This window comes from Neophocaena asiaeorientalis, unplaced genomic scaffold (genome assembly GCF_003031525.2).
Source record: "Neophocaena asiaeorientalis asiaeorientalis breed wild unplaced genomic scaffold, Neophocaena_asiaeorientalis_V1.1 scaffold477, whole genome shotgun sequence".
Lineage (NCBI taxonomy): Eukaryota > Metazoa > Chordata > Mammalia > Artiodactyla > Phocoenidae > Neophocaena > Neophocaena asiaeorientalis.
Window position 1 is genome coordinate 2,392,867 of NW_020172630.1, and position 12,140 is coordinate 2,405,006.

A 12,140-nucleotide genomic window follows, 5' to 3' on the forward strand; every position below is an offset into this window, starting at 1 on the left:
TTCTTCACCAGCAAATATTTAAGCATCTATCGGGTGCTATCGGGCTGGGTATTGCAGACTACACTAGTTTTAAGGTTAAATATGACCATGCCCCTATGAAACAATCTAGGTAGTATACAGTTAAAAAGAATAAAATATTCACGACTGTTATGAAAGACAAGTGTGATGCTGTGTATTATGAGAGAATAAAGTAAAGAGTCTTTCTTTTAAGTTGTCTGTCTCCTCTGCAAATGTGATATTTAACTGAGATGCAAAACAATGAGGAAAAGTTGATCAGGACAAGAGTATATGTCTATACAAGAGGACATGTGTTTGAGGTGGGGCAGGCCAGAGGAAATACTGATGGGAGACGAGGGTAGGATCTGTAATAAAATTTCCAGGCAGAGCAAACAGCAAATATTTAGTGTCTGAGTTAGACAAGAACATGGCATATTCAATACATTGAGATGAGTCTAATATGGCTGTAGCGTAGAGAACAAAGAGAACAGTGGTAGGTTGAAAAGTTGGGTAGAGACTAAGTAACTTAGGACCTGGGAAGGATTTGAGAGGATTTAAATTCTTCCTGAGGACAATGGGAAACTATTGCCTAGTTGTCTTCACTTTAGTTAAAGGAAGGTTCGTAAACATTTGCTGTTAAGCGCTGTGTTGGACCTGTGAGTAACTGAAATATAAGACTACGTCAAAGATTTTTCTCAGGTTTTCAACTTCAAACTGCTGATCTAAGACATAAATTATGCTTGCCAAATAAATGTTTAATGTTATATTATTAAAGGAGGCACAACTTTTCCCCTCTGTATCTAAGGGATCATGGGCCACGAGCTTCCTACATCCTGGAGACCCACTCACCTTTGAGAGGAAAGTCAGGGCCTGCTGGACCAAGTGTGTCTGAGCATCACCCAGGATCCCTGCAGAAGCCCTCAAGAGGCAGATGGAGTCGTTCCTGTGTTAGGAAGTGTTAGAGCCATGAATTGGCTACTGGCAAGACCAGGGAAAGAAAGGTTTATTCCTGGTATTTTGACAGCGACCTGATAACCCCCTGGCCTGACCACTATAGGTCCTCAGGCACAAGGACCCCTGGGTGTCCCCTAGAATTGCACCTTCTTAAGGGATGCGAAGAGGTGGGCAATGAGTAAGCAAAAAGAAATAGCATCACACCTAAGCAGATCCAGCATCCAGAGAGAAAGGGCTGAGAAGCAGCTGTTTCCAAAGGCAAGGCAGATGGCATTGGGAAAACAAAAACAGCACACTGACGTTGATTCAGTTACGGAACTGAAAATATTATTTTTCATTTGAATCCTTTAAGTAGATTAATTAGAAGAGAGACTGCTGAGCCTCAGATTGCTAGGTCAAAATACATGACAAAAATATGAAAACATAAAGAAAGATGAAGGAAGATGCTAATATTAAGAAGAAATTCAAAAGGAGAACAGAAAACACATGAACAAGGTAAAGAAGGATGGGAGAAGATAATGAAATCTAAAATAGGAGAGAATATATGATTTAATAGACTTGATTATAAATTTATTGAAAGGGCTCATCACGTTCTAGTCAAGATTAAGCAAAGCTTGTTCTTCTGTAGGACCTCTGTGTGCCAGCCATTATTCTAAGTGTTCTCTCTATACATAAATACACACACACACACACACACACACACACACGCGCGTATTTAAACATCACAACAACTCTATAAAGCAGGTACTCACTATCCCCACTTTACAGGTGAACATCTGAATCATGGTTAAATTAATTTTCCCAAAGTTATACAGCTAATCTGTGACCAAGCTATTCAACATGAAACAAAAATGCTTGTTGATGTCCAGAGATTCAGTTTAAATACCATCCATGCGCCATATTGGAAGGAAATATTTCAGCAAGGCTTCTAATCAGAAGGAAAAAATAAAGAATTTGAAATATAGAGGAGAAGTAGTGGTAAATAATAAACCTAAGGATATTAAGTTCAACCTAAGTATTTGATGACAAAATGACTAGAAGTGTGTTTTATGTGCCAAAGAATCTTTGACATAGAAGAGACACACAGCAAAGGGGGAAAAAAAAAAGCCCTGATAATTGTTTGGTGCTAAAATTACTAAGAGTTGAAGGAGGGGGGGAAAAATGAGTGACTTAAAAGTTTCTAAAGGTATCAACTTAGTAGAGGGGGCATTAAGGGTATAGGTTATATTGGTTTCTTGTTTTCATAAAATAAATGGACAAAAATATTTGATTTTAAATGTTGTGACAACAGAAAGTAATTACTAATAGAACGAAAATTGTTAATTGTTAATTGTTCCAAGAACAATTAAGTTTCTAAAAAAAAAGACTAAATGCTAAATTGTAAATATCAACAAAAAACATAAAAGAAAGGAAACAATCCAGAAAAATAGAAGAATATCAATGAGAAAGAAAAAATCTGGTTCTGCTTCTTCTACCTCAACCTGTTAATATCTAGGTATATTTGAGATCAAGCCAGATGGAGAAAAACTTTAATCATATAGCCATTTATTCATAGAGTTTTCAAAGTACACAAAGTGGGTTCATGTTGATTGTCTCATTTCATTCTTGAAGTAGCCACCTGAAGTAGGTATTGTTTTTTTCCCCGCTTTAGATGAAGTGTCTTAACTAGGGTCACATAGTGATCTAGTGATAGAACTGGCACTGGATTTAGTTTATTTCATTCAATGAAACATTGTTAAAAATGTGTCATATTCCAGGCACTGTGCTGGGCAGTTATGAGTTGGAAACACGGAAATGAGAAATGAACAAAATGCCGCTCCTGCCGTCCTCTCTCTAGACAACCCCCCTTCCAAGATTGGAGTAGAGTCCTGCTGGACTTGAACAGGGCAGTGTGCCAGGGTGGCTTCACGCTGCCTCACACTTACAATACAATCGGTCATACCCTCATAAACATCCATCCTGGTGTCTGTGAGTGTGATTCCAGATGACCATTCACACCCCAGAGCTACGTCTGTAATCATACAGTGGCCACGGGTTTGTTCACAGGTTTTGAGTATTTAATAAATGTGCCCTGCCTGCCTCCTGCCCCCCCATACCCACAATATACTCTAAACATATGGGGCAAAGTCTTTGCAGAACTAATCCAAAAATGATTCCACCAGCACTGAAACATGACTGCCATCTCTTTGTTATTTCTCTTTCTAAAAGATGTGATAGCTTCAGATTCTGCAGAATAGGAAGGGGAAGAAGTTAAATAATGCTTAACTCCACTCAGCCCCATTATTGCCATTATGATCCTGAGACTGGCTGCCAGAAGACTCCCTCCATCTCATCTTTTTCATCGCCTTTTCAATGATCAGATAGACAGGCTGGTGTAGACCAGAGCAGAGTTCAAGGAAACATTCACAAGGGCATTGCCAACCACTTCCTCCCCCTCTTCCCTCAGACAGTGGCCTAGAGTGCTTCCCTCTGCCTGTCCCTGCCCTATATACCCAAATCGTAACCTGTATACAAAGTTGGTACCTGCTAGGCAAGCATTAATGAAATTGTTCTAGCCAAAGTTGGAGGACCAGGGGAATGCAGAGGGTTTACAAGTGCATTTTTACCTGGAATAATAATATCCCTTTAATAAAGCAAAAGTTACCTGCATTTTCAGGAAAGTGATAATTAATCTATACAAAAGAAAGTAAGGCGTTGGTTGAGCCGGACTGCCTTAAGATACATTTGAGAAAATGTGATCAGATGTATCACAGTGCTTGTGATGCTGTCTATACATGAGTCCGTGAGCTCAAGCTAGCTGGGACTGGTCCTTCCTCACCACAAAGGAATTTATCCAGGTTAACTGGACATATTGCTAACTTTTTAATGAAAGCCCAACATATTATCAGGCAAAGAGATTGTTGAAACTGAGGAATGGAGAATATTTGGAATATTCTTCCATTTTTTTCTCTTTTGGGGTAGGAATATGAATACAGCTTTTTTTTTCTCTCTTTTTTTATTGAAGTAGAGTTGATTTACAATGTTGTGTTAGTTTCTTCTGTACAGCAAAGTGACTCAGTTATACATATATATACATTCTTTTTCATATTCTTTTCCATTATGGTTTACCACCGGATATTGAACATAGTCCCCTGTGCTATACAGTAGGACCTTGTTGTTTATCCATCCTATATATAATAGTTTGCATCTGCTCATCCCAAACCCCCAATGCTTCCCTCCCCAATCCCTCACCCCTTTGGCAACCACAAGTCTGTACTCTGTGTCATAAATACAACTTCTTGAACAAAGTTAGAGCTACCCCAACTTTAAAGAAGCTTAGGAGTTTGTTTTATATGTCCCCCATTGACATTTCAAAGTATTTATATTTTAAATAACTCAGGTACCACTTTAAGCCAGTTTTCTTTCCTTTTGTCTTTAAAGGATACGAGATTATCTAATGAACACCTTATTGTACTCATCAGACAAGTAGTTATTTGCTCTTTGTGTCTTTCTTATCTGAGTGTACAATCCAGTGAGGGCAGGTCTGTCTATTAGTCCCCAGATACACCCTTGAGGCTCAGTACAGTCCTTGGAACATAGTAGCTATACTCATAAATAAATAAAGGCCTGTTGACTGATTGGTTGACTGAGTGGCTTGATAGCTATTGGTAAAATAGTACTCATGGGCTTCCCTGGTGGTGCAGTGGTTGGGAGTCCGCCTGCCGATGCAGGGGACACGGGTTCGTGCCCCGAAATTGCAGAAATTACCCATTTTCTAGGATAAAATTTCCAGTTCTTTAATAATAATTTAACAATTTAACTTATTTGTTTTCATTTGTCAATTAGATACTTTGATTTATACCGATGGTTATTTTCAAATTACTGTTCCTGAATCCATTCAAAATAATTAAATTTTGAGTTGTGGAAAGAGCATTTTGTAGGAATTTAAAGTTACTCTCTAACACGTAGTTTCAAAATAACTGAAGTCATTGTGTACTTTCTTCTTTTTAAAATATCTTAATAAACTTAAGTAACGAATTCTTTACATAACAATATAATTCTACATAGAGGCATAAAAACTTATTTGGCATTCCTTCCAACTATCCGATTCATTCTATGAAAAAATATTTGGGGGAAAGGAGGAAGATTCTTCATAATATTTAAAACAGGGCATATGTTTGCCTATCATAAACTGAACACTTAGAATTATTGTTAAGAGTCAGTAAAGTTACTCCATTTTTTAATTGCTGTATGTTTTTGTTCTCTCTAACAATTAGCTAGAGTCTTCCTATTTTCATTAGATTAATTTCAATTTGGAAATACTTGATCAGATGATATTTTATTGACCAGTAATGACTCCTGGTTCTCAGTTAAATGTTTTTATGTTCAGTGACATTAACAGGAAATTCACATAACATTCTGACTTCACTGAGGGAAATGGTGAAAGTGAAAGCTTTCAAAAAAAATTCCGAATAGCATCTATTTAACATGTCTGATATTTTCCAGATGGAAAAAATAAACTGCATCATATGACATCAGAATTGATCACAGAATTGTTCTCTTAACATTGGTGAGGTAAAATAATCTTAAAATGATCATCAAAGAATAATACACTAAGTTCCTCTAAGTATGAAGAAAATTTGGCATACTGAGGCTGTGTGTTATGTACTTGAATGTGTCGCCAGTCAATGTGATTTCGATGTCGAGAACTATTAATGCTTCAGACTATCGCCAAGCATGATACGAAGAACCACTTACTCAGACACCTGATCTTTAGAATGCAGCATCGTCTGTAACAATTTTAACGCTAACTAAGTACACTTTGATGAGACAGCATTTAATAAAATGCTCATTAATTTCATCATTAGCAAGGGTATGCTAAGAAGTAAGCCAGTTTCTTATGTCACGCCCAATTAGCATCCCATGCTAGTAATCCCATTAGTATTGTTGAATTCACTAATGGAAAAACTAATGGGCATGCTACCAGGGCACATTAATTGGGCACGACACCAGTTCTGGTTTTAATTATTAAACTACGATAATGAAATGTGTGTTTGTAAAATATTAAAATGTTGAAATAGGGTTGAGGAAAATAAAAGAATATGTAGAGGAAAGAGATAGAAGGAGAATCAACCTACAAAGATTCGAGGACTTACCAAAATGGTCATCTTTCTAGCTGATCGAGTTGCCTGTAAAAGTTGGGATATTGTCCACGTGAGAAGCAACCCACTCCTACTCATGGGAAATTAAAAGCTCTTTTTTGGTAATATGAAATTCTGTATGTCACACATGTTGTCATGCTCTGTATGAGGGCTGACAGGAGCCAGTTAAATGCATAGAATGGACATGGTATACTGCTGAAGCTATTTTAGGGAAATATAAACAGAAATGTTTTACTGAAGGTGGTGTGATTAACGTTGCAATTTTTGTGACATAAATCTTCACCATATTGCATCAGATAATTGTCAGTTTTATCTTTTTTGAAAAACAGTATACCAAGATTATTAGAATTTGGTGAAACAGTCCAAGTAATTGAAAAATATATTTTGTAATATTTTACCAAATCTTATTTTTAGCTTTTAAAAATTTTTTATTGATTGAAGTTAAGTATTGCTAAAGAGATCTACTTTATTAAGAAAGAAAGAAAAAAATTGTTTTCATTTAGAAGGTTTAGAGTAATTTTCTGGTTGTTTTTATTTTAACCACAGTAGTAGCAAATGATGATGGTGACAAAGTTGAAATATCTTTTACTTAGTCTTAAGTGTTCACTAACGTTAAAAGAGTATCATTGTGCTAACCAGAATATACATACCACTAAAGTGTTAAGATGAAATGTTTCTTTTCTACTTTTCTTTGTTTCCTTATCCTCACCTCCTTTTAGCTAGTATCTGTTCTTAATATCTGCCATTTCCTAGTCTTATCCACTTAGGAACTCATTTTTAACTATACTGTTACCTTAGGCAAAAGTATAAATGTTAGAATTTAGACTACAAAGCATTGAGTGTTAAGTTTAACCGCTATACTTATGCTCAAGGCATTAGTAACTGACTAATTTTTAGTGTGAACCTCATTCCTTCTTGCTTTACGTAGTGTAGTGAAGGTAAAAGAAAATAACTTGCCAGACATTTCCTTATCTTTAGAACAATATTATTTGAATAGTATTTTATTAGTTTTAAATTCTTCTCTTTTTTATATTTCTGCCCCCAAATTTAAAATATTAGAATAGAAAATTCATTACCTTTCTGATGAGTATAGTTACTCAAAATCCAAGGGTACTTTTAAGAGATTTTTATTCCAAAGAGAAGCTCTTTTCAGATTTGAGCACTGAGGTGACACAGAAGCACATCAGAGAAAAGCCAGAAGGATGTATCAACTTTAATTTTGAGTTCTGTTTAAAATGTGTGCATGCTTGCATCTGGATCATGTTGAAATTTGCCAATTGGTTTTTAACAAATATACAAATATATATGTGTGTGTATGTAACATGTATATTCACTCATTGATTTTTTTCCCTCATTCATTCCCTTCAGGGGTCTGCAGTAGAAGTTACCACAACTAATGATGATGGTAAACAATATAGTGATGGCAAATGGCATGAGATAATCGCGATTAGGCATCAGGATTTCGGCCAAATCACACTTGATGGGAAATATACAGGTAAGATCTTCTTTGACATATATGAAGGGCTCTATTGATGTGCTGATGTTACCGTACTCTTCTGTTGTTTATATTTGTTCATCTCTTCTTTCACCTTTATCTCCACTCAACTTCATCTAAATTGCTGTTGAGTTTGCCTTTGGGGTGCTCCTAAAATGATGAAGTCTTGGCAACTATCTTCTCATCTACGCAGGGTTTCAGTAAAGCAAAAATAAGAGTAAAGTCATCAATAGCAATTTTGTATCTTTTTCAGGTCTTTACAATTTGCAAGGGCTTTTACTTTCCTTTCACTTATGTTCTCTCCTTATGTTCCTCTATTATGACCTCGGTTATTATATGCATTTTAGAGATGAGGAAACTAAGGCTCCAAAAGGTAAACTTCTTCCAGTTAAGACAGTTGGTAGGCAGCATTCTGGGACATGTATTTTTTCTTTGCAATTCTAAGTTTCTTTTTCTTTCTGTCCTTCCCTATCTACCATCCCCATGTAATTGTAAAAGTTACAGTACGATGATGCAGGCTTTTATTAATTCATTCAGAAAATATGAAATTTTAATGAGCACCTACTACTGCTCTAGGAACTCTGGAAACAAGGAGGAAAATTTACACTTTAGGTGGGAGAGGGGCAGGAAACAGAATAAATAAATATTGAACAAATATCAGGTCGCGGTACATTCTGAGAATGTATAAAACAGGATAAGAGGAAAAGGGGTGTGTGTGTGTGTGTGTGTGTGTGTGTGTGTGTGTGTGTGTGTGTGTGTGTATTGGGGAAGGGATGTTTTGATTTTACAAAAGACTGTTAGAGAAGGTCTTTCCGATAAGGTGACATATGAGTGTAGACCTAAAGGGGACAAAAGGGCAAACCAGGCAAATGTCTAGGAGAATGTTTCAAGTCAAGTGAACAGTAGGTCCCAGGGCCCTGAGGTGGGAGCATACGATATGTGCCATGTCAAGGACCAACAAGGAAGCCAATGTGGGAAAGAGAGGTTGAAGGGGCTAGTGTTACAATGTGAAATCAGAGAAGCCACTGGGGCTGTATTACATAGGGCTTTGTGAGTTTTTACTTGAAAAGAGGGAAGCCATTGGAGAATTTTGAGAGAAGGGTAACATGACATGACTTCTTTCTTTAAAAGGAACACTCTGGCTGCTCTTTTGGAGGTAAGTTTTAAGGAGAACAAGGATGGAAGTGTTGACCTAAAACAAATAGATTGCCATATGCTTTTCCAGCAAAGATGGGTTTATTCGGGATTGGTAGAAAGCTGCAGTTCGGGGTCTGCAACCATGATGAGCCACTTGTAAGTCCCCGCACAGCAACGGAAGGAGAACGCTTTTATGGAGGGCAAAAGGAAGTTGGGAGGGCTGTAGTAAACAAATAGTCCATGGCTTTTCATTGGCTGAGTGCTTGCCAGGAAAGAGGAGGTGTCTTTCTTCTCCCTGTTGGGCTCTGCTCTCACCACAGGGCATGAGACCTCCTTCTGGTCTCCCAGATCTATTTATTTGAGGTTTCTGTTTATTAATTTTTTATATGTCCCCCTTTTGATCATGAACTTTCTCTCAGAGCATCACTGATCGAGTCAGCTTTTCTAATTTCAATGGCTTTTTGTTCCTCAGTGCCAGGAAGGACCTTTCCTGTGTGGGGGGGTCTCATATCAGAAGGGAATGCACAGACTGGAAACCTACTGAGGTCATATTCGAGTAACAAGGGAAGGTAGAATGGAGAACTCTCAGACACTTTCTGTCTCAATTCCATATGTTATCAAGATCATAGACATTGGAGATCATCTGAAGCATTATGTCATTGTCCAAGGTTTGGCAATACACTTCCTAAAGACCTGGTCCAGATATCTTCAGAAAGCTGCCTCACCAGGTGTTGTCTGCTTCAGTTCTGGGAAATATTTACTTTCAGCTCACCAGACTTTTTGAGGTCCCTTCAGAATTTGGTGCTTTCTTTAGGCATGTCACATGAGTCCAAGAATCTATTCCTTGGACTTTGGCGGCAGAAGGGTTGGTTAGCAGTACCTGATAGGGGTCTCTCCAATAAGGTTGAAGAAAGTTCCTCTGGAGGTGTCTTTTCCAGTAAATAAAGCCTTCAGGTTGCAAGGTGTGATGCTTAAGGTCTTCGTCTCCTGAGAGTGTACTGTAAAGAGATTGCTCTACCAAAACATGGTTATTTTTAATAGGAGCAATTTGGCCCTTGTGTTATTGGAGTATCTCTCCTCTTTTCAGTTGTAGGTCAAAAAAAAAAGCAGTAACCAAGTGTGTTGGGTGTCCTGTGACTGTTTCAATGGGTGAGAATTTTTGAGTTACAAAAAGTGTGGATCTGAGATTTAGAGGGACCAATAGCAATGCTTTGGGCCAAGGTATTTGTATGACCTCTACACAGTTTGTCAGTTGGGTCTAATAATGCCATTAATGTGATCGACTAAATCAGAGGATTGATGCCACAGACTTGTTGAAGTACCTGGCCAGTAAAACAGGTTCCTCAATCACTATGAAGTCCATCTGTATCAAAGTGTAGCCCTTGTTCTGATACCAGATGCCCTAAATATCAAACCTGGGTTTGGGCAAACTACAGTTTTTTCCTTGGCAATCTTATGTCCCTTTAAGGCTAAAAGCTTTAGAAAGTGGATGCTGTCTTCCTGTGAGTAGGCTTTAGAAGATCAAAGAAGCAAATCATTCACATATGCAACAAAGTAGACCTGTAGGAAACTTTATATCATCCAGGTCAGCCTTCAGGATTTACAAGAAATAAGAAGGACTCTCAGTAAAACCCTGAGCATTACTGTCCAGGTGAATTGTTTCTCTTCCCAAGTAAAGGTAAAAAGGTGTTGGCTAGCTTCATCAAGTGGAATACTAAAGAATGCACTGCATAAATCAATTACAGTAAAGAATTTGCTTCCAGTGGGAATGGATGTTAGAACGTCTGAGGATTAGGAACAACAGGGCGTCTAGGGGTAACAATGTTGCTTATTGCTCAGAGGTCCTGGACAGACCTCTACCCTCAGCCCTTAGGTTTTCTCACAGGTAAAATAGCATCCTCACAGGAATTAGTACAGGCATAATGAGCTTTCGAGCCTTATAATCTTCTATGATAGGCTTTATGCCTTGAAGGGTTTCTTTACTTATAGGGTATTGATTAATTCTGGGAAGAGGTTTTGAGGGATCTATTTGAATCTTGCTGGGAAGGGGTGCTCTTTGAAGTTTGCCAATATCAGTTGGAGATTTTGCCTATAAAGATGGTGGTGGCTGATTCAATAGGGACACATGATCAGTGTTTCCAAAATCCGTTCTAGAACTGTCGGAGACAGAACAAATAAAAGATGTCAGAGGGGTCATTTAATTTACCTGGTTGGTGATTTTGATGGCTACTGTCAAATTCTAGATTATCTCCTCCTTTTGGAAGAAAGAATTTCCAGCATGATACTTCTCCAAGAAGTCTCAGCCTAATAAATGGGTAGGGGCAGAGGAACTAAGGAGAAAAATACATGTGTGTCTCTCAAAGGGCCTAAAGGACAGGGAATAGGTTCAGAGACAAGAGCCTCTTGAGATTCGTTAGAGATTGCCACTATTTGAACTGTGTTGGTACTCGGAGGCAGAGGCTGCTTTTTAGTAATGGGTTGGAGCACTGAGTGTGTGACCATTAGGACTGGAAGAGATTCAACCCCAATCTTGAGAAACATTTCTTTAAGCTGATTAAGACGGAGAGTTGGGAAGAGCCCCTATAGTTCCTCAGAGCCTGTCATTGAGTAGTTGGCGGATATTGGAAAGGGGGCTGAAGACACCGAAAGCACTTAAATTTGTAACAGTCTCTTTTCCAATATCCTGGCTATTTTCAATAATACCAGAAACTAGGAGGATTTTAGTTTCATTTAGGAGCCTTCATTTGCGTAGTTGAAGTTTAAGAATTTAGACAGTCTTCCTTTTAGGTGATTCAGCTATAGTGTGAGAGAGCAGTTTTGACAGATTAATCAAAACTAGATGGGACATAGTTTTCCATTCCATCCTGGTCCTTTTCTTTAGAAAGGAAAGATCCCAGTTTGGCCCATTAATAAACATGGAATTAAAAGCTACCCAGGTGGAATCAACATCTGGAAGAAGATCAAAACTTTGCATAAAAATAATCTGAATTCAATTGTAATCATAATGAACAGGTTCATCAGAGTTTCGTGTGCAAGACTGAATTTTGTTCCAGTTGACAGTCTTTGGAAAAACCCTAGGAATTGCTCAATGAAGTCACCTAGTGATTGCTCAAGCCTGATCATATAGTAAGTTAGAGGGCTGATCTCCTGGTTGTTATCCTAGAGACCTTTCAGGATTTTCCCAATTAGCAGTTCTGATCCAATGCTGGGTCTGGCCATCACCAACAAACCCATGAATTAGCTAAGGTATGTCAGAGAAACCAAGTTGATAAGTTTGAATGACTACATTAAATTCCTCATCAAATCTGTGACAATCTTCAGTTACTTTGGGGATATTTTTGACTGTGGCTTGCAGTTCAGCTTTAGTCCAGGGAATATAAGAAATTAAGCGTTTAGCTTCTGGAACCTTAGAAGGC

General features: G+C 37.9%; 1 protein-coding gene across 1 annotated transcript in view; it reads left to right on the plus strand.

The window, feature by feature from the left end:
- USH2A (usherin) overlaps positions 1–12,140 on the plus strand; it is a gene marked incomplete at its 3' end in the record, with an annotated part of 720,880 nt that overhangs the window by 279,555 nt on the left and 429,185 nt on the right. Inside the window, exon 22 of the mRNA XM_024739202.1 lies at positions 7,461–7,587. Within this exon, the coding sequence (XP_024594970.1) occupies positions 7,461–7,587 (127 nt within the window). The remainder of the gene's footprint in view (positions 1–7,460; positions 7,588–12,140) is intronic.